Source organism: Sinocyclocheilus anshuiensis, unplaced genomic scaffold (assembly GCF_001515605.1).
Source record: "Sinocyclocheilus anshuiensis isolate Anshui unplaced genomic scaffold, SAMN03320099.WGS_v1.1 scaffold329, whole genome shotgun sequence".
Lineage (NCBI taxonomy): Eukaryota > Metazoa > Chordata > Actinopteri > Cypriniformes > Cyprinidae > Sinocyclocheilus > Sinocyclocheilus anshuiensis.
The window spans coordinates 2,374,186-2,395,528 of record NW_015540881.1 but is presented as its reverse complement, the minus strand read 5'-3'; the positions used below and the strand labels follow the sequence as shown (position 1 = coordinate 2,395,528).

Sequence of the window (21,343 nt, the reverse complement as noted above, 5' to 3'; positions counted from 1 at the left end):
TATTTCATATAGATTCAAATAGTAAACTTGTAAATACCTATGCATACAAATAAATATATTTTCAAGAAACATTGGTCATGTCCTGACAGAAGCAAGATATTATTTTAAAAAATATACCTCTTTTGTGAAAAAATTTTTGTCAACATTTTCAGATTTTAAAGAAAAACAGGCTAGTTTTAAGTAATTCCTTATTACACAAGCTTTTGTGCTTTTCAGCTTTGTAGCTTCATAATACATGTTTTGTCATTATTGCACATGCAAACAAATTGCAGTGTGCATTTTATCCCTGCAAAACTAAATGTGTGGTAGAATGAATTTACAAGCAACTGGACTTTCCTTTTATTAACTTAATAAAAATGTGACATTATACATTTTGTATACTTTCTATGTTTAATAGAAAAAAAAAATAGTTTATATGAGTGAAAAACAAAAGTTCCTTAATAGCAAAAGACCTTCTACAATAACCTAGATAAATGATAAACCTACATCGACTCTAAACCGCTCAGTACTTCACGGTTCACTTGTTCTTTCTCTCTGTGTATTGGGATGCAGCGCCAGTGCAGTGATGGAGAGATTGTATGTGTTATACTGACATCCAGCGGTAACTACTACATCAGTGGACGGTGTTTACGTCCATATTAGGCTCGACAATCAGGAATATCGTTTTAATATGTGCTTGACCTTTGCCTCTATCGCCATGTCGTTATCTAGAACACCGAATTCAGTTCAGCTGAAAAACGGATAGCTTTTGAAAAACAAATCCCTGAAAATAATAGACAAGAAAAACTCAAACAGCTAACTTCCTGCCACACTCAATATGGCAGACTTCTGCAGCCACACTTTCGGTATCAACGAGACGTAGTGACGTTCATGGCAAAAGAAACCAAAACTGGCTGAATGACATGTAAACTTAAGCGATGGAAGAAGCAACAGATATGATTTCCCTCTTTTATTGTCAAATTACTTGACGCTGAGTGCATGAGCGGTGCTCGTGCAGTTAAAGAGGATGTCGCGCGTCACAGCTGATCTGGAGTATCAAACACTTCTCGAGGTATGTTTACTGTCAACACTAGAGAGGCAGCTGTGGTTTACCAGACTGTAATTGTTCATGAGCTAATAAGCTAATTACCGGTACTTCAGTGTTAAGGATGACATACTGAACTAGATATTTTAGTATAGCTGTCAGGTCGGAAATCATTATAAACTCCCTTATATGCAATATTGTTTCTCCTTTCAGAATCTTCTCTCATTTTGTTTACTTTGTTTTGGCAGTGGTGATTAATACCAGGTTACCACACTTTTGTTGTAAACACAATAGCTGTCGTAACTATGGTATATGTCACCATGGTAAATTTGTTTTGTTGAAGTTGTGGTGCATCAGGATCATTTTGTTTACTGATGACTATCTTCATATTTTCTCAATAGTGTAATTACTGTTACCCCATTGAGGTGCTTGATGACATCAAAGACGTGTCGGCAGATTTCCCACACCTGCAGCTATATGTGGACTATTATTGTAAGTTTATCTTGAAAGCACTCCAGGGGTCTGGCCACATATGTTTGTGAACCTGTGTAGTTTAAGCAGTAGTTAAATGGATTAGTGTGTGGCAGTCATTTCACTGTATGGGAATTAATAATTGGGGCTAGTTGTCACATTAGGAAGTTGTCACAAGGCTGTCTTAATAACTAGGTCCAATCAAACTTTTAATATAAAACTCAAACAAAATTTAAAATTTTGTTCACTGCAATAGCAGTGAACACAACAAAACCACAAGGGCACACACAGTACATGCAGACAAAAGTCAAAAGACAATTTTAACCAAATTTCATTCATGTCAGATCAGGGCAAGTTATCACATGAATTAATGTTATAAATTTAAACAATTAATTTCAACTTTTTTTGTTTCCCAAAACATTAGTTTTATGTTACTTCTATATGTTACTGTAAGAACAGCAAACATGGAACATGAAATTCCATGAATAATGGAATAATAATTGCTGTTTATATATTGCTGAACGGCTCTACATACCCCACAATTGGTTTCTTTTCCCCTAAACTAGGCCTATGTTCAATACCATTTTTGTTACCAAGTCATAATGCTTCTTTCAGAATTCTTTGATGAATAGAAAGTTTAAAATAATCATTTAATTCAAATAGATTATTTGATTACTTATACAATGAATACAATTATAAATGTCTCTACTGTCATTTGAGCAGTTTAATGGGTCCTTGCTGATTAAATATTTTATTTATTACTATTTAATTCATTTATTCATTCATGTGTTTAGTTATTTTTTTTATTTTATTTTATTTATCTGGCTCCAAAGTCCAAACTTTTGAATGGTAATGTAGTTATCGTTACGGTTTTCGTTTTTGGTATGAATGGGCCTTGTTTGTGCCTATACTGGAATAGACTTACACTGTACACTGATTAATATTCATGGTTGTACGGACTGTGACAAGTCCCTGTCTCCTATATAATCCATAAAAATTCTTTCAAAACAAGTGTATAACTGCTACGTAGACTTTTTGCTTACTGTGCACATTTTCTTGCATGTGTATTTCCTGCGTTTGGTTCTCTTCTCTTTCTACAGTCTATCCCAATAATGATAAAAAGAAGTTGGTTTATTTGGGTGGCACAGTTCCTGTAACATATGAAGGTAACTTGGTTTCAGTAGCTTTACTGTAACCTATAATTAATCCCTTCCAAAGTCTGTAATTGCTTTCCACCAACTGAAACTCATTAAATATGTATAATGTTATTACAAAGGTGCTACATACAACATTCCAGTTTGCATCTGGATCCATGAGACCCATCCCAAAAACCCACCCAGGTGTTTTGTCTGCCCTTCACCCTCCATGATCATCAATGCTAAAAGCGGCAATGTTGATGCCAACGGTCGCGTTCTTCTCCATTGTCTCAGCAACTGGAAGATTGTAAATCAGTTCTATAGTTATTGCGCATTTACTTATTTGAAGTGAATCATTTTTATATTTCACTCTGGATTTAAATGTTGGATTTCCAGGGCTGGTCAAACTTGTCGATAGTTTTGGAAGAGATGATAGCCGCCTTTCAACGTGAAACTCCTCTTTTTGCCACCTATCCAGTCCGAACTCCTCCAATACATTCTCAAGCAAAACACCTGACATCTGAACTGGTAGTTCAACCGAATCCTGTTTCGTCCTATGACAGGTCAGTGCTTGTTTGAGTTTCAGTCATTCTTATCAAAAGCAGTTGACACTAGTCTCTCAGTTTAGCCCCTTTTTAATGATCAGTGGATACTTATGTAATCTTCAGTCTTCCTTTTTGTTTGTTTGTGCCGCAGCTGGCCTCATACAGGCAGCAGTTCAGTGCAAAAAATGTCAACAGCTCAACATGGAGCATCCATCTCTTCTGTGCCTCAGCATGCCAGCAACAGTAAACATTGATTTTCTGCTGAATAGTAGTCTTGCATGAATTGTTCACTAGATTTTCAGTTTTATGAAAAAATATTTTGTACTCTCTATATACCAATTTTAGTGTCACTGAGATACTATTATAATTTTTTAAATATGTTGAATTAGTTTTTATTTTTATGTTGTCCATTGCTGTTTTAGCTAAAGATTTAGTAAGCTTGTTGTTTTTTTTGTTTTTTTTTTCATTTTATTTATTTATTTTCAGTTATTTTAGCACATCAAGTTGAACTAAATAAAAATGAGAAATGTTGCCTTGGCAACTAAGTGAAATATATATAATATGAATTTTAAGTAGTTTTTTTTATATTTTTAAATTATTTTTATATTTTATTTTATCTCAGTTAACGTTTATTTTATTTTAATTAACGAAAAATGTTATTCGCAGTAAGTAGAAGGCGTTTTGTGCCAAATGATCACCACAGCTGAGTGTGTCAGAGCATGTGTGAATCTATGATCTTTAGTGGGTTGGTAGACAAAGCTGAAATCTCCATCTTGGAAGCAGAAAGCATGCTGATCTAATACAATGTTTAAATTTATTGGTTTAATGCCATAAATTGTTTCAGATAATCTGAATCAAGCCAGTGAAACAGAGATGAGCGGGGTAAGGAGATCATACACGCAAGAGCTGCTGGATTTCGGGATCACATTTGGTGCACAAGCTTTGGAGGCTAACCACCAAACAAACCCATTTATTTCTCCTGCCTCAGGTAATATGTTTTTGGCTTTTTTTAATTATTCAGCTGTAATATTTTAAAGCACCCTTCTTAACTTTTTATATTAATTAAGGATTATCTCTGCTTCAGCTCCCACCAGCAATGCTTGTAATGTTGATGACATAGACGACCTGTTCAAAAGCCTTCAATTACAAAGAGTTGTCAACATGTACCAGTTGAGTAACAGGGAGAGAGGTAAATATCACATCATTTAGCAGTGTTTTTAAAGACTTCATGAAGTGAGTATAAAATTGGAGTTTTGGGGAGACGAAATGTACACAGTGGAGGTACAATACTGTGTACTTGACAACTTTAATGAGAGAAAGAACTACTATTCCATTTGCAATGCTTCATGGGAGTTTGGGAGGGGGCCGCTAAAGAGTTCCTTTAGCATGATTTGCTTGTTACATTTGTCTGATTGGGGGATATGTATTTGTAGAATCACAGGTCAGGTAGTTTCACACTGGAAATTCTACTTTTTTACCATGATTATTTAAAAATTAAGTTGAAATAATGCCATTTGATGGCTTCAACAAAATATACTTTCGAATAACAACCTCGAAGCTCAACATAGGTCTTTCTTTAACAGTTTATAAGGCATAGTTAAAAATCAATTCCCCTATGGAGAAAATTAATAGGATTTTACTTCCCGAACCCAACTGTTGCACTCGAAAGCACTACAAAGTAGCAAATCAAGCAGCTTAAATATGTTCGACACAAATCCTGTTGTAGTCGGAAATACATTAACACTGGAATCATCAAGCAGTTTCAGTGGATCTTTAAAAAATATATAAATGAGCTTGACATCCAGTTGCTGGATGTACTTTTAATTATCTGAATTTAAAAACATATGTATTAAACATATGTTCAGCATAACATGCAAGTGATTATACTGTTTTTCCAGTTTGCACTGGGGCCTCTTGCACACCATTGTGTAAAACAATGCAGATGTTACACTGAACTAAAACAGACTTTAATTTTTTCATAAAGATGTTCATCATGCTGGAGGAGCATGGCAGGATTGTGGTGGTGGAGTTCATTCAGGCTTAGTGGATGACCGTCACAAGGTGGTGGTGAGCAGGCTTCCTGTGGGCGTCTCTCCCAGCAAGATGAAGAACAAGCTCACTCTCTTCTTCCAGCGGAGGCAGAACGCAGGCGGAGAGGTTCTGGATGTCAAGTACCCTGCAGCACAGCCAGACCAGGCCTGGGTGCTCTTCAGACACCAGAGAGGTACTATGGGACATCACTGATAAACTCCACTAAAGAAAAATGTACTATTTCGATGAAAGGTTTACTGTTCATTTTTTTTATTTTTCCAGACGCAGAGCATGTTCTGAGGCATCCTGTCAGGGTGATTACCATTAATGAGCAGCAATTTCCTATTCAGCTGAAGAGCTTTGAAGACATGGAGGTAAGAGGAGGCCAAATCAGGATAGCTCTTCACCGTTTTTTTACTCACTCATTTTGTACAGGATTGCACTACTCAAAGAACCTACTACTGTCAGATCCCAGGTGGTGTCCAAGGTGAGAAAGCTGAAATGTTTAGGAGCATCTTGAGTCTGGAAGGGTGCAGTTTCAGCTCCACAGATGTCCTAGAAGCAGTTCAGTCATGCCGAGACCTCCCCTCTGCCCTGAAATATCTCTGCCATGATTGCCCTATATGCCAGGAGCAAATATCTTTCAACAGGGTGAGAATAAATCAATTGTGTTCTTGGCCTAACAATATGAAACCACATGTAGCTCAAATTATTATGCATTATATGGTTTTATCGTTATTTGATGATAATAATTAACACACTACTGTTCTAAAGTTTGAGGTCAGTAAGATTCTTTTAATTAAATTAATATATTTTAAATTAAATTAATACTTTTATTCAGCAGGGGATGCATTCATTTTATCAAAACAGTAAGAGTAAAGATATTTGTAATGTAAAATTCCAATTACAATGAAATTGTAAAAAATTATCACATTTTCCACAAAATAAAATATTAAGCAGCATAACTGTTTTCAACATTGAAAATAAAGATGTTTCTTGAGCACCAAATCGGCACATTATAATGATTTCTGGAGGATCGTGTGACACTGAAGACTGGAGTAATGGCTGCTTAAAATCTGGCTTTGCCATCACAGGAGTAAATTACATTTTAAAATATATTAAAATAGAAAGCAGATATTTTAAACTGTAGAAATATTTAACAGTAATAATTTCATTTTTACTGTATTTTTTATAGAATATATGCAGCTTTAGTTCTCATAAGTGACTTATTTTAAAAATCATATTGATTATTATAATATTTAATTATTAGAATATAATTTAACTAACTTTTTAGGACTTGTTGTATTTCACTGGGCCATTACATTTTATTTTGTATTTTATATAAAACTCTCTCTCTCTCTCTCGCTCTCTGGTCTTAAGACATTAGCCATCCTTGTTGTTGAGCCCTGATATTAGTTATATCATATTATTTTACACATATGGATAATACACAGTAGGCTATCTTTCATTCCTAAATGTAGTATCTGCCTCTCTTTTCTTTTTTCAGATGGTCACCATGACACACTGCTCTTGCACATTCTGTGAGAGCTGTTTTAAGAAGTACTTCTCCTCTGTCATTAAGGAGAAGAATATAGTACATGCTGTGTGTCCCCTCTGTAATCTTCCTGATGTACAAAGAGGCCGCAGGGAGGAGTCTATGGAGTACTTCAGTTTACTCGACACACAGGTGTGGAGCTCCAAACATGTTTTTTTGGACCATATGAAATTTAATGTAGAATATTAATAACTGTAAATCATTTTGTATCTGTAGATCAGGTATTATTTGGACCCCCAGATCCATGAGCTCTTCCAGAGGAAGCTCAGAGACCAGGCACTGCAGGAAATGCCTAACTTCCGTTGGTGTGCACATGTAAGTTCTGTTATTCGCAGATATTTTATACAGTATACAATGATAGCGATTTATGTCTGTTTATATTTTTGTAAAGTTGTCCTTGTTTTTTAGTGTTGCTTTGGGCTCCTTCATGAAGCAGACAGGCTGAGAATGGATTGCCCCAGCTGTGGGAAAAGCACATGCTTTCAATGTAAAAGGCCGGTAGGTTTTGCCTTTACAAACTACAATGCTTTACATCATATGCCTTAGTCTTTCAACATAAGTGTGAGGTTTTTATGTCATATAAAGTTCTGTGATGTAAGCTATATACTTTGCAGGTATTCAAAACTCAATATTTTGTATAAATATTAACTTAGCAATTAATGAAAACCAATATTTACACTACCGTTCAAAAGTTTGAGGCCAATAAGTTTTTATCAAAAGTAAACTTTTGATTAAAAGTGATAGTAAAGACATTTATTTACTGTTTTCAACTTTGAGAATAAGAAATGTTTCTTGATTGTAATAGTATTTTACAATATTACTGTTTTTATTGTGTTTTTGATTAAATAAATGCAGCCTTGTTCTTTTAAAAATGTTTAAAAAAAAGTTTTAAAAAAATTAAATTGTAATAATGTTTCCCAATATTACTGTGCTTTTGAATGGCAGTGCATATATAAATACATGTTACTAAAATCTATAACATTTTTATATAAATGTTATAGTTTCTGGGACATATTAAACAGACATTCTAGAAATAAAATGTAGAATTTGGGTCTTTGAAAATCTTGGCCAGACAAGTAAACACCTGAACTAAACAATCCTTACTGTTGAGCCCCTGCATTGTGCTGGTGCTTGTAATCTCATATTGATGGAGGCTGTTGATCTGGATGTTTGTTGTCTAGTGGGCTCCACAGCATGAAGGAATCTCATGCGAGAAGTTCAAAGAGTGGGAGCAACTCAACAGCCCCGAGTACCAAAACTCAAGGCTGGAGCAGCTTCTCAGCAGGAACAAAATAGGTCAAACCAAAACTCTCACTGAAGGTTCTTGGTTCAAAGTGTCTTTTTGGAACTTTCCCAGGTTATAACGTTCTCCTTGCTCCTTTCAGACTGTCCAAAATGCAAATTTCGCTTCTTCCTGGCCAGAGGAGGCTGTTTGCATTTCAAATGCACTCAATGCCAGCATGAATTCTGCGGAGGCTGCAGTCAGCCATTTAAACAAGGCTCTGTAAGTTTAGTTCTCTCAGCAGTCGTCATTATAGTTACCACAGAGCTCAGTATCATTAATGAGCATATGTTGTCCTTGCAGGCCTGTAGTTTTTCTACCGAGTGTGGAGCTAAGGGGTTACACGCTCATCACCCTCGAAACTGCCTATATCATCTGAGAGACTGGAGTGTCCCGAGACTACGGACCCTGCTGCAGGTGACAGACGTCTTTACTGTGGTCTAGCATAAACAGGAAGCCACCATTATACCCTGCCACAGTTAAACTGGCTAAACTACTTTTATTTATGTTTTCAGCACTATGGGGTATCACATCCCCTCATGTTCAGCCCCAAAAATACAGCGGGGAGACACTCTAAAGGTACATCTTTTGTTTTGACATGTGAATATTGTATGTCCAGATTAATGATGCACCAAAATGTTGGCACCTGAAAATTGTTTGGTTCGGCCGAAATAGATTTAATTAGCATTTCTCCGATGGCGTTTTGAGTGTGTTCAGTTTTGGTGTTTCAGTAACAAAAATCATTTTGGTGCATCACTAGTTTAGATGTGTCACAGTACAGTTGAAATACAGTACATGTTTATGTGTCCCTTGTAGGTATTTGTGGTGTAATGGAGTTCCAAGAATCAGGAGCTGTGAAGGAGGAGCCATGTGGACGACCAGCTCTCCCAGATTACAGTGGTTACTGCACGTAAGGAATGCTTATTCTTTATCATTCACTGAATTATGTTCTTCCATAAGTACTACAAACTCAAGTGATGTTATGCTCACTTTTAGGGTACATTATAAAGAGTGTCTGGTGGAGCTAATAAACAACAACGCACTAGACCCTGTGGTACTGTTAGATGGTGTAGAGTTGAGGGCAGAAATGGACCGCTGGAAAGTGCCAGTCCCAGACAAGCAACCTTTAGAACCAGATCAACGGTACGAGGACAGACTTCGGCAGGTTAGTCGGTAAAAGTAAAGCATCATTTGAGCACTGTATTGTTAAACTGTCAAATCCTGTTATTTGAGATGATAAAAGTGATTTCAATCAGAGCATAAACCATATCTTGTGTTTTGTGTAAATGTAAGTTTTATAGAGCGGTCTACACAATAATTTGGGGGGTGGTGGTGGGGAGGGGGGTTTAATATTTACAGAATATTTATATTTTAAATATTCTACCTAGCAGTATTTGTTTTAAAATCAATTCAATCATACATACAATGCATATAGGTTAACACTGTGACATTGAAATTATGTGTATGACGATTAAGTCTGAAATAAAGTGTCTCAACTTTCTCAAATAAAGTGTTGTATCCTCCCTTCTCTCCTTTAAAAACCTCTAAAAAACAAATTTTTCTTTGAATATAACTTCAGTTGTCGGTCTGTAAATTGTACCTTGTTATGGACATGTTTATCTAAATAAATCCTCTCTGTATCCCTAACCTAACTTTGTAAGCACCCTATATATATTACTTGCAGCTCTTGGTGTGTACTGTGCTTTCATGTAGATGTTTATTTGGTTTTGTTCCTTAAACCTGACGTTGTAAAGCGAAGCGAAAGGTGCTATATAAATAAAAATGATTATTATTATTATCTTCTCAGATCCTAAAACAGAAGGTTAGTCTGACCAGCGGTACAGCTCATGGATTGACGGCAGCTGCTCCTCCCACACCATCCCCCTCTTCTCCTCCTGCGGCTGGAGCTCCGTGGTTCTCCATCTTAAGCCGGGCCGTTCCTGAGGACTCCCAGCAACTGCTGCTGCTGACTGATTGAAGAGCATATTAGAGCACATGGACTTAATATGCAACTCTGCTGTCATTGTTAACATTAACATAGTGACAACTCTGGATTCAGACAAATTGTTTTTCGATACATTATTATGAAAACAGAACGTCTTTCTTACCCCTACACAATTTTAATGCCAGAGGGAAATTATGCTTAAGAATGAGCAGAGCAACCAGCAATGATGCAGGAATTTTATCCATTCTTACAATATGAGCACTGAAGTTTCTGTATCATACTTAGTATATTTACAACACATAAGCTTTCTTCAGTTAAGGCTTGTGGCTTTCAAAACTACTCAAGTTCTCTAATTGTTGGCAGTGAGGATCTACTTGTACTCGCTCTTAACTGTTTTATATTAATGGTGTATTAAATCAGCTTTATACAGTATATGCATTATACTGGGCACAAGTTTGCACTTTTGGCCCTTATGAAATGGGTATTAGCATGATCCATAAGAGGTGTGAGAGGTTATGTGTTGCTGATATGGTTATTTTACTGTGTGAATAACTGTGAATATAAAACATTTATTTTCTCACAGTCTCATTTTTTTCTGTTTACAAAATAGCATGGCAATTAACACCTGCCAGTGTGTGTGTGTGTGTGTGAGAGAGAGAGGGGTTATGTGTTGCTGATATTATTTTACTGTGTGAATAACTGAATATAAAACATTTATTTTCTCACAGTCTAATTTTTTTCTTTTTATAAAATAGCTGGAGTATTTGTGCTTTTGTTTTGTGTTCCAAGAGAGCTGCCATTAGGACTGTTCTCTTTTTTGATATCTCCGCAAGGCGTTCCAGACAGCCATACTTAGGCTCTTTGTGCAGGTTGAATCGTTATGCCAGTATAGGTGGGGGGTGTATTATGAACGAGTCACTGATTCATTTACTGATTACGGAGTCATTGATTCGTTCAGGAACAACTCTTTAGTGCTGCAAATAGCGACTTTTTCCCAAAAATCAACTTCTTGGTCTGGACAAACCGTATCTGGTGTCAGAGACTCATCTGTACTGCCATACGAGCATGTTTTATAATTTATATTTAATATTTATATTTCACATGTCTTAATCACGCCATTTGTCTTTATCCGATTTGTATGGTGATTTTGTCACACTTACAGAATTATAATTTAGGATTTTAGTTCAGAGCAGCTTGGAAGGAACAGCTGGTTAATTGGGAATTTGGTTGCATTAAAACAGGGGTGCCAAACTCCGTTCCTGGAGGGCCACAGCCCTGTAGAGTTTAGTTTCAACTCTAATTAAACACACCTGATCCAGGTAATCGGGCCAGTTGCATAAACTTAGCCACCATGTTAAGACTGTCCCTGCGTCCCAATGTGCATACTATCCAGCTTATCTGCCCTGAATAGTATTGAAAATGACTAATATCACATAGAATTTAGGATGGATAGTAGGCCTATGCACATTGGGACTCAGACGGTGTCTTAAGAACTAGTTTGACCAACTAGCAGTTGCCAAGGGTAATCAGTCTTACATTTCCAATAAAATGAAGGCCAATCTACCTTTTCATGACTGAATTTTAAAAGTCATGACCGACCAACTAGCAGTTGCCAAGGGTAATCAGTCTTACATTTCCAATAAAATGAAGGCCAATCTACCTTTTCATGACTGAATTTTAAAAGTCATGACCAGTCTTGAAGAAAAAAATTAGATGACTAACTTTTTAAGACTAGTCTAAACAGTTTATGCAACTGGCCCCAGGTCCTTCAGGCTTATTTGAAAACTAGATGGGTATCTACAGGGCTACGGCCCTCCAGGAACTGAGTTTGACACCCCTGTATTAAAATATAGAAGTATGTGTGAGCAAAAGAGAGAAGCAAACTAACGTCGACACTATGCTGTTACGTAACGTAATGATACCATAAATATGCTAATTAAATGAATGTATATGACATTTAGCAACTTTTCGAGCAGGCTTCGGTTACTTTCTATTGAAAAAAGTTGCCATCATTTGAAACTATTTTCTTAGGCAGAGCAAAAATAGACAAATAATGTCTCATAGGTAAGTTATTCATTATTAACTCCTTGTTTATTGAACTTGTTTATAAAATATACAACATTACTAGTAAAAATCTTTAAATACATTTTAATGACAATGAACATTGACTTTAAGTAGCTCAACGTGGGAAAATATCATTTGTAATTTACCGTTTGCACATAGCTTTAAACATAACTATAATGCATTTTTCAAGAACATCGTGAGACAGAAATCATTTACACAACATAAAGATTAAACATTGATGCATTATTTCAAATGTACTAATGCACCATACTTCAATAGCACAGAAGCTTGTATTCAAAACCAGGTTTATTTGATGGGGTTTACAGGTGCATCGTCTCTTACAGCTGAAAAAGCCTCAATCTCTTTAACGATTCTTTCTCCAATTATGTTGTTATTAGCTGCCAAAACTCTTCTAGACATCAGATCCATCGGGCCACCTGAGGACATTTTTGGAAAAGTTGATACGCAAGAATTTAATACACAAGAATCATATTCAAATTCATTAAAACAAAGTAATTTCTTAAATAAAATACATAATTTAAATAAATAATTAATAATAATTTATGCATTTAGCAGACACTTTTATCCAAAGCGACTTACAGTGCATTCAGGCTATACATTTTTTACCAGTATGTAATACATATTTACAAATACATATTTTGGAAAAACAAACCACTCACAAAATTTGAGAAATTATTGGTATAAGAGTGTTGAAACTGAAATAATTAAAATTTTTCATTTGAAATAAATCTGAAATAAAATATAAATATTACATAAAGAAACTTATAAATGTTGCCTCTGCAACTAACTGACAAAATAAGTTTAGAGTGAAGTACTAAAATGACTGAAATAAAAACAAATGAAAGCTAAATAGGAAAAAATATATAAAAATGACAGATGCACATAACATTACTAAAACCTAAACTAATATTAAAACTCAAATATACAGTGCATACGGAAAGTATTCACAGTGCTTCACTTTTTCCACATTTTGTTATGTTACAGCCTTATTCCAAAATGGATTAAATTAATTATTGTCCTCAAAATTCTACAAACAATACCCCATAATGACAACATGAAAGAAAGAAAAAAAAATCAAACAATCACATGTACATAAGTATTCACAGTTTTGACCCTCAAAATTGAGTTCAGGTGCATCCTGTTGCCACTGATCATCCTTGAGATGTTTCTACAACGCGACTGGAGTCCACCTGTGGTAAATTGAGTTGATTGGACATGATTTGGAAAGGCACACACCTGTCTATATAAGGTCCCACAGTTAACAGTTCATGTCAGAACACAAACCAAGCCATGAAGTCCAAGGAATTATCTGTAGACCTCCTAGACAGGATTGAATCACAGATTTGGGGAAGGGTACAGAAAAAATGTCTGCAGCATGGAAGGTTCACAGAAGCATGTACTCTCTGTTACTCTTAATGGAAGAAGTTTGAAACAACCAGGACTCTTCCTAGAGCTGGCCTCCTGGCCAAACTGAGCAATTGATGGAGTATGGCCTTGTCTAGACTGGTGACCAAGATTCTGATGGTCACTCTAGTTGAGCTCCATGATCATATATGAAGATGGGAGAAACCTACAGAAGGACAAACATCACTACAAAACTCCACCGATCTGGGCTTTAAGAGGAGAAGAATGGTAGATAATTGCCAAATGATGATGATCAAAGCTTGTCGCATCATACCCAAAAAAATGTGAGGCTGTAATTGGTGAAAAGGTGCTTCAACAAAGTATTGAGCAAAGGCTGTGATTTTTTTTCTTTTCATTTTTAATAAATTTGCAAAGATTTTAAACTTTTCACATTGTCATTATGGTGTATTGTTTGTAGAATTGAGGAAAATAATTAATTTAATCCATCTTGGAATAAGGCTGTAACATAACATAAAATGTGGAAAAAGTGAAGCGCTGTATAAAAATAAAAGCTAACTAAAACAACACTCATTAATTATGTAACAACTTTAAAGGAGCTGTCTTTACCCTCAACATCCATGAGAACTCCTCCTGCCTCTGAGACTATGACTGCCGCAGCCGCCACATCCCAACAGTGGATCCCAATCTCATAATAGGCCTCGACACAACCAGATGCTACCAAGCACATGTTGATGGCAGCAGATCCAACGCCACGTATCCTTTCAAAGAAAATTGAATTAATAGTCAAGAGAGATGTTGACACACATTCCAGTATAATGGTAGAGTGCATAATATTAGATAATATTACATTTAAGGGCCAATCTATTCCAGTGAGGCTGTGTGTGAAAGCAACCTGGCACATACCCATGAACTGGCAGGCATAAGACTTTCCTCATGCTAGAGAAAATCTTATCAACGGCATCAGGGTCTCTATTAGAGCCAAACTCTGTAGCGATGATTGACTGGTTAATCTCTGTTAATGATGTGGAAACAATTATTAACAATTAGAATTACAATGATTGCCAACAAGCAAACACTGAATGCAACTGGATCAACATACTCAGAAGAACGGTTACCTTTTTGGTCCGACACTTGCAGCGGCTGTCCATTGCAAAATGCACCCTTCCCTTTTCGAGCCGTGTACATCTTGTCTTCTATGCAGCTATAAACAACACCAAACTCTAACTGCAACAGAAGAATGATGAGTCTGTCAGATGTTCTTCCCACTGGATGAACTTCCAACCTTCCAAAGGCATGATAAATGAGCAAGAAACCAAAGTGGGAGCAGAGCGGCAGTTTCTGATTTCATCTCACCAAGCAAAGATCTATTACCAGTGCTGTCACTTTGTTATTCTAAAATTAAAGAGCGTGCATCTGAAAGCAAACTATGCTTACCATTTTGTTGACAGCAAAGCCAATGGATATAGCAACAAATGGATATCTGTACAAAGAAAATCATATTTATTTTTTATAGATCATGCTAGAAAAGTGAAAAGTCTCAAAATATGAAAATTAAACAGGTAACTGATCAGTTATACCATGTCTCACTAAGGGTAAGTCATTTAACATTCCTCAAATTATATGCCAGAGGAGTCCAAAAAAATTGAAACCACATTAAAAATCTAGGGTTTAAATTCCAATTTAAACCTAAAAAATAAACTGTAAACTTAAAAAATAAAAAGTTTTAGGGGAAAAAAAACTATAAATTAAAGTTAATGAACATGTAAAAAAATGAATAAGAAATATTGACTCGATTAACTATATTTCACTAAAATTGTCAAACTGGTAAAATAATTTGTAATTAAAAATATTACATTATTCTCAATGTAATTGTTTTTTTTGTTTCAATTGTTTAATTTCATTTCAAATTAACTTTATTTAATTTCACTAGTGGTCTGAGACATTTGTATTCCAGTGTATCAGTGAATACTTTTTTTTTTTTTAATTACCCATGCACAAAGTTAGTGGTCCCATCCACAGGGTCAACAATCCATGTTGGGTTTTCAGTCAAAACACAAGGTTCTCCTGCAGCCACTGACTCCTCACCAATGAAACTGAAACAAACAGGAGCAGTGCTGGTCTATTCTCTTTACTTCACATCCAATATGCTCTACATATGAACTTATACTGAGTGTATAAGATTTAAAGCGCTTCTGACCCTGTGTTAGTATGAAGGACAAAATACCTGTGTTCAGGAAACTTCTCCTTCACTGACGTAATAATAAGTTGCTCCACATTCTGGTCTGTTTTAGTGACCAGGTCGACAGAAGAGCTTTTGCACATGATCTTCAGGTCATTCTGCAAAGCATCCTTTACAATCTGACAATAGAGATAAAAAAGATTTTAGTAAAAATGACCACAAATTACAAAAGCGATTTAAAAAAAAAAAAGAATGATGTTATCTCACCTCTCCTGCTTTCCTGGCCAGTGTCACAGCATGGTCCATGGCATCCTGCCAAAGGTCAGGCATTGTGCCTTTATGTAAGGACCCTCTTTCTGATCAGACATAAAAACATATTACTGTCATCAATTTCAGACTGCAGCTACAGGAAAGCTGTAACAGGTTGCACTTGATAAAAGCGGTGTCTAAAACCTTATTTTATTTGAGGAGGCAGTTTATGTTTCTGATTAATTCCATATTTTTACTACTTTGCTGGCCGTCCCTTAATCCCTGCACACACTCCTTATATAGTGTTCTTCCTATAAATAGGCCTCCAACTGCGTCTCTGACTTTAGAGAACTCCTACCCTAACAAAAACTTACAATGGCAACTACAGTTTCAACCAAAATAGCAGTATAACCTGAATGATATTATTATCTAATAATTATTATATTATCTGTTTCATTTAAGTTCCTTTTTAACTGTGATGGCTAGTAAAAAGTTCTTTGTTGTCATTTCCATCATCTTACTGTCTTGCTGAGGCTAATTTTACAGTTAGCTTTTTTGTATCCTAATTACACACAATTACAAACAAACATTTTGCATAATTTTACATATTTAACATTTTATTACAGATTAAGGTACATTTTAGGGGCACTCCTAATTTTTGTACAGATCAATATAAAGCATTTTTACACAATAGCCTAAATGGTGTACACTTAATTCACTCTGTTTAGACTGTAGTTTGAAAATGAAATGTAATTTATGTAATGTATTTTATAATAAATTTTTGTATTTTAAAACTGAAAATCTATATAGATAAACGGCATTTGAAGATTAATAAATGATCATATGTAATTGTAATATGCTAGGTTTTCATCACCTGAAACATGAAATTGTATGAAGTCTGAACATCCTATTTCATGGAAATGTACTCGAGAGTAATGGGTTTAAAATAAATCAGCTGGCAACAGGAAACCCAGTCATATCTGACGGTACTTAAGCATTTGAAGTAATTTTATAGTCCATGAACTACATGTTTGAGCATACGTGTTCATCGCAAATAATTATATGACTATATGTACAATGATATATATGACAGATGAATTCCAGCTAACGTAATCTTTAGTGAAGATAACGTACAAATCCCTATTCTTTTCATTAATTGACCATTTATAGTAACATAAAAAATGTATGCAAACAAAGCATTATGTTCAATGCACATATATACTGATATTTTAAACGTTCAAATTTGACAAAAAGTAAGAACCCAGAATTCTTACCAATAACCGGCGAAATGAAGTCAAGATGTCAGATTGTTGTGTTTCCGGGTTCTTGGAGGACCAAACGAGATTAACCCTAAAACGTCTGGTTATTTTCAGAAAACAATTAAATATCCCACTGCCCCTTTTTAAATTGATAATACATACTATATAAATGCCAATGTTCTGTTTAGCACCTACAGGCTAATATTATTTTTCTAAAATTATGTTCTTTCAGCATCCCGATGTCAAAATAAAAGTTCATCAATCCGCGGTTTGTTTTTTTTAACAGATTAGTCTTAATAAATAAAACCAAGTAAGAATTTTTAATTTATGAAAGAAACATGAAGGTCTTACTTACTTTTTATTGTTGTATTACTTGTATTGGAATGGATGTCTTCCTAAACTAAAAGAAAAAGGATGAATACAATGTGATCTTGTTGTACCCAACCTTTATTGAAGCACTCAAACAAAACATTTACAGTTGTTTACACATCTGTGAAAAGTCACCCAAAACTCCCTAAAATTGCATTGCCTCAATAACTTCAAATGAGTTAGCCTATACAGCAGGATTTCATGTAAACCTCTGGATAGAAAGCCTTGAGTAAACCGGTTTATATCTGGATTTCATTAAGAAATGCTCCCTTCACACATGGTGTTATTGCTGGTTGTGAGATGTCTGTCCTTTGAAGCACAACCTGTACTAAGGCTGCTATATCCAACCTTTCACATATGGCTTTGAGAAGTTAACACTTTCATAAAATTAATTCAATTTGACTATAAAATGTCAAATCCTAAATAAAAAAAAATCCTTAAAAATCCTAAAAAAAGAAAAAAAAAGTTATTTACTTTGTAAAATTAATACCACTTTAAAAATTCACATTGACTTCAAAAATGTTAGGGGTCCAAAACACCCTCTAGTGTTGTAGAAAACGAAAAACAAACCCTAAAAACTATATTTCAGCCACCTGTATGTGTTATGAAACCATTGTTTTGAAGAGATCTGCAGCATTTCCTAAAGTCTATCACAAAAACAACATCTATTCTGGCAGGCCCCATAAAACCACAGTGTAACAACATTACAATGAAAAAAACATATATATTCCACAGTGAAACCATTCAGGAGCCAGGATTGGGTTTCCTTCAAAAGATCAAGCAAGTTTTCAATTTCTTAACCAACTACTCTGCATCAAGGGTGAAAGCTACATTGTGTTGTAATAAAAACCATGACAACATTAATAGTAAATACAAACAACTTTTGACTTGCTATGATATTAAAGTCATCTTTTTTTCTGAATGTACAACAACAAAATTGTATTGTATTCTTACAGATGTGCCTGCAACAATTGAAAGGGCCAGAATAAATGCACTGTAAAGTCAATACATAGGCAGTGCATGACATTTGTGACCCTGGACCACAAAATCAGTCTTAAGTCGCTGGAGTATATTTGTAGCAATAGCCAAAAATACATTGTATGGGTCAAAATTATTGATTTTTTTTAATGCCAAAAATCATTAGTATATTAAGTAACGATCACGTTCCATGAAGATATTTTGTAAACTTCCTACTGTAAATATATTAAAACTTAATTTTTGATTAGTAATATGCATTGCTAAGAACTTCATTTGGACAACTTTAAAGGCAATTTTCTCAGTATTTGGATTTTTTTGCACCCTCAGATTCCAGATTTTCAAATAGTTAAATTAAAGTTGCTGTCGCACAGTTCATAAAGACAGTCACTTGCTTCATTCCTGAATGATTCAGCCATTCGAACGAATCAACTGAATGAATTATTCAGTGATAAAATCAGTGACTTGCCGCCACCTCTGTAGTACAAATTAATTTATTAATACTAATTTCATATGATTAGTAACTTATTTGTCTTATTCTACATACTGTCTTAAATAGACATTTAAAAAAGATTATAAACATACATTTTTGAATTTAACAGATGAAAATTATGCCATTACAAAGGTAAAAAGAAAATACTCCTGCAAGTCACTTTAAGGAGTTATTAAACGTCTGAAAATGTACCTACAAGCCACTTTTGTGTTCTTCTGTGCCACCTCTGTAGTACAAATTAATTTATTAATACTAATTTCAAATGATTGGTAACTTATTTGTCTTATTCTACATATTGTTTTAAATAGAAATTTTAAAAAGATTATAAACATACATTTAATTTGACATAGATGAAAATTATGCCATTACAAAGGTAAAAAGAAAATACTCCTGCAAGTCACTTTAAGGAGTTAAATGTCACCTCGTATTAGGAAGGATAATTTTTGATCAGAATTTCTGATTATTGATCAGAAGGTGCTCCTACATTTTTAATTACAAGAAGAAAAAAAACAGCTCTTAAACTTGGTGTGTGACAGGTATGGCTGAGAAATGGGGTTCAGTCGAAGAAAAATTTTCAGTCAAAAGATAAAATTAATTTGTACTACAGAGGTGGCACAGAAGAACACAAAAGTGGCTTGTAGCTACATTTTCAGACGTTTAATAAGGCTCAGAGGTGGCATGAGTGCAATTAAATTCATACATTAATGTGGAGATTAATGTTTTAAATATAAAATTTTGAATACAGAAATATGATTCAAATAACTGAAATTATACGCTAAAAATGAAACTGAAACCGCCAGCAGGTGGCGTCAAGTCACTGATTTTATCACTGAATCATTCATTCAATTGATTCGTTCGAATGGTTGAATCATTCAGGAATGAAGCAAGTGACTGTCTTTATGAACGGACGGAAATCCGTCGTAGCGACAGAACTTTAATCCCTGTAGTTGTATCTCAGCCAAATATTGTCCTATCCTAACAAACCATACATCAATGGAAAGCTTATTTATTCAGCTTTCAGATGATGTATAAATCTCAATTTCGAAAAATTGACCCTTATGACTGGTTTTGTGGTCCATGGTCACATTTGACAAATTAATACGCATATACTGATTTGTGATGTCCCACAAAAGCACTAGGTAAGATCTTTACCCTGCTATAAAAACTAAACATTGTGTAAAGTCGGTCACTCCAAATTTATGTGGGCATCCTTCACCAGTTATTACATAAGACACCCATTAAACAACACTGTTTGTCATACCATACTGCACAGCAGCTGGAGTGTCTACCTGAAACAGAGCTTGTTAAATCATGAGCCTATGAAACAGGACTTACTGAAAAAGGCAAAAGTGTAAATAAAAAAAATGGGATGGGGCAACGCTATGCATCGGAGTTTAAAAATGTGAAGAAATGCAAAAACAAGTTCTCTGAGCTCTTAATATATCAGCTACAGTATTGAGGAAAATATCATCAGAGGTACTAATATGTTGACTGTACGCTGGAAAACACATAAAAAAACACCATGAAAACATACTAGTGAGAAAAACGGCTCAAATGATTGTTTCGCAGTTAAACACGAATTTTCAAATAGACACACACATACATGCACGCCCATTCACTCCATACACAGATCACACAGCAATTATCTTGGTTAACCTGCCAGCATAAACTTGTCCTTGATATGCAACATTGGAAATGTAGACTCAATACATATTGGTAGTACAAAACCTAAGGGTAAAAATAGCGAAAGATCAGTGCAGCTTTGCATAGTACCTTCACATTAAAGCAAAACGTCAGATTTGATGAAGAGAGAAACACTGATGAATTCAGTGCCGAGTAGAATGTGAAGATCTCTGAGCTACAAAGCAACATGAAGGTGTTTGTACACACAGGATAGGAAACTACAACCAAACTATCATCCATGATCATTCAAAAAAAGGCTACTTCACATCTATGTTAGAGGATAGGAAAAAAGCTTTGTCTGTAATTACAAAAAAGGGATTCGAAAAGGAAAAAGGGTCAAACCACCAAACAAAAGTTGACAAAACATTCAAATAATTGTGTACTTGTACACAAAGAGACTGCATTATCAATTAACAAACAGGCTTGAATGTCAAAAAAAAGAAAATGAAAGGGAAATAGTAGTGTTCTCTTTTTTTTAACTCCATGGTGGGAATTGGCAGCTGCACGCTTCCAGTGGAATGCCATGTGGTGCTGGTCCTCTCCGTATCTTACATACTGCCTAATGTTTTATGTTTCTGTAAAACACAAAATTATCCCCATTAAAGACACTTAACCAGGTGTATGATGTTTTGTTTTCAGTTGAAGCAGATACTGTATAAGGCAGAGACAGTCCACTCGTACATATGTGAATGCTTGT

General features: G+C 35.0%; 2 protein-coding genes and 1 pseudogene across 5 annotated transcripts in view; 1 reads left to right on the top strand and 2 right to left on the bottom strand.

The window, feature by feature from the left end:
- Nucleotides 1–747: 747 nt before the first annotated feature.
- LOC107688515 (uncharacterized) lies at nt 748–10,574 on the top strand (annotated as a pseudogene).
- A 1,559-nt stretch (nt 10,575–12,133) lies between these two features.
- LOC107688552 (inositol monophosphatase 1-like) lies at nt 12,134–17,296 on the bottom strand. The gene is made up of 9 exons (XM_016486250.1): nt 17,142–17,296; nt 15,886–15,974; nt 15,664–15,797; nt 15,428–15,532; nt 14,874–14,919; nt 14,555–14,663; nt 14,343–14,451; nt 14,046–14,197; nt 12,134–12,490 (listed from the first exon to the last, which is right to left on the bottom strand). Exons 2-9 carry the CDS (start codon nt 15,946–15,948, stop codon nt 12,360–12,362), a joined length of 849 nt encoding a protein of 282 aa, XP_016341736.1. The 5' UTR covers nt 15,949–15,974; nt 17,142–17,296; the 3' UTR covers nt 12,134–12,359.
- Nucleotides 17,297–20,398: 3,102 nt separating this feature from the next.
- asph (aspartate beta-hydroxylase) overlaps nt 20,399–21,343 on the bottom strand; it is a 17,233-nt gene continuing 16,288 nt past the window's right edge. For all 4 annotated transcript variants that reach the window (XM_016486206.1, XM_016486204.1, XM_016486203.1 and 1 more), the window contains one exon: nt 20,399–21,221. In XM_016486206.1, the coding sequence (XP_016341692.1) occupies nt 21,214–21,221 (8 nt within the window). In that variant the 3' untranslated portion in view covers nt 20,399–21,213. The remainder of the gene's footprint in view (nt 21,222–21,343) is intronic.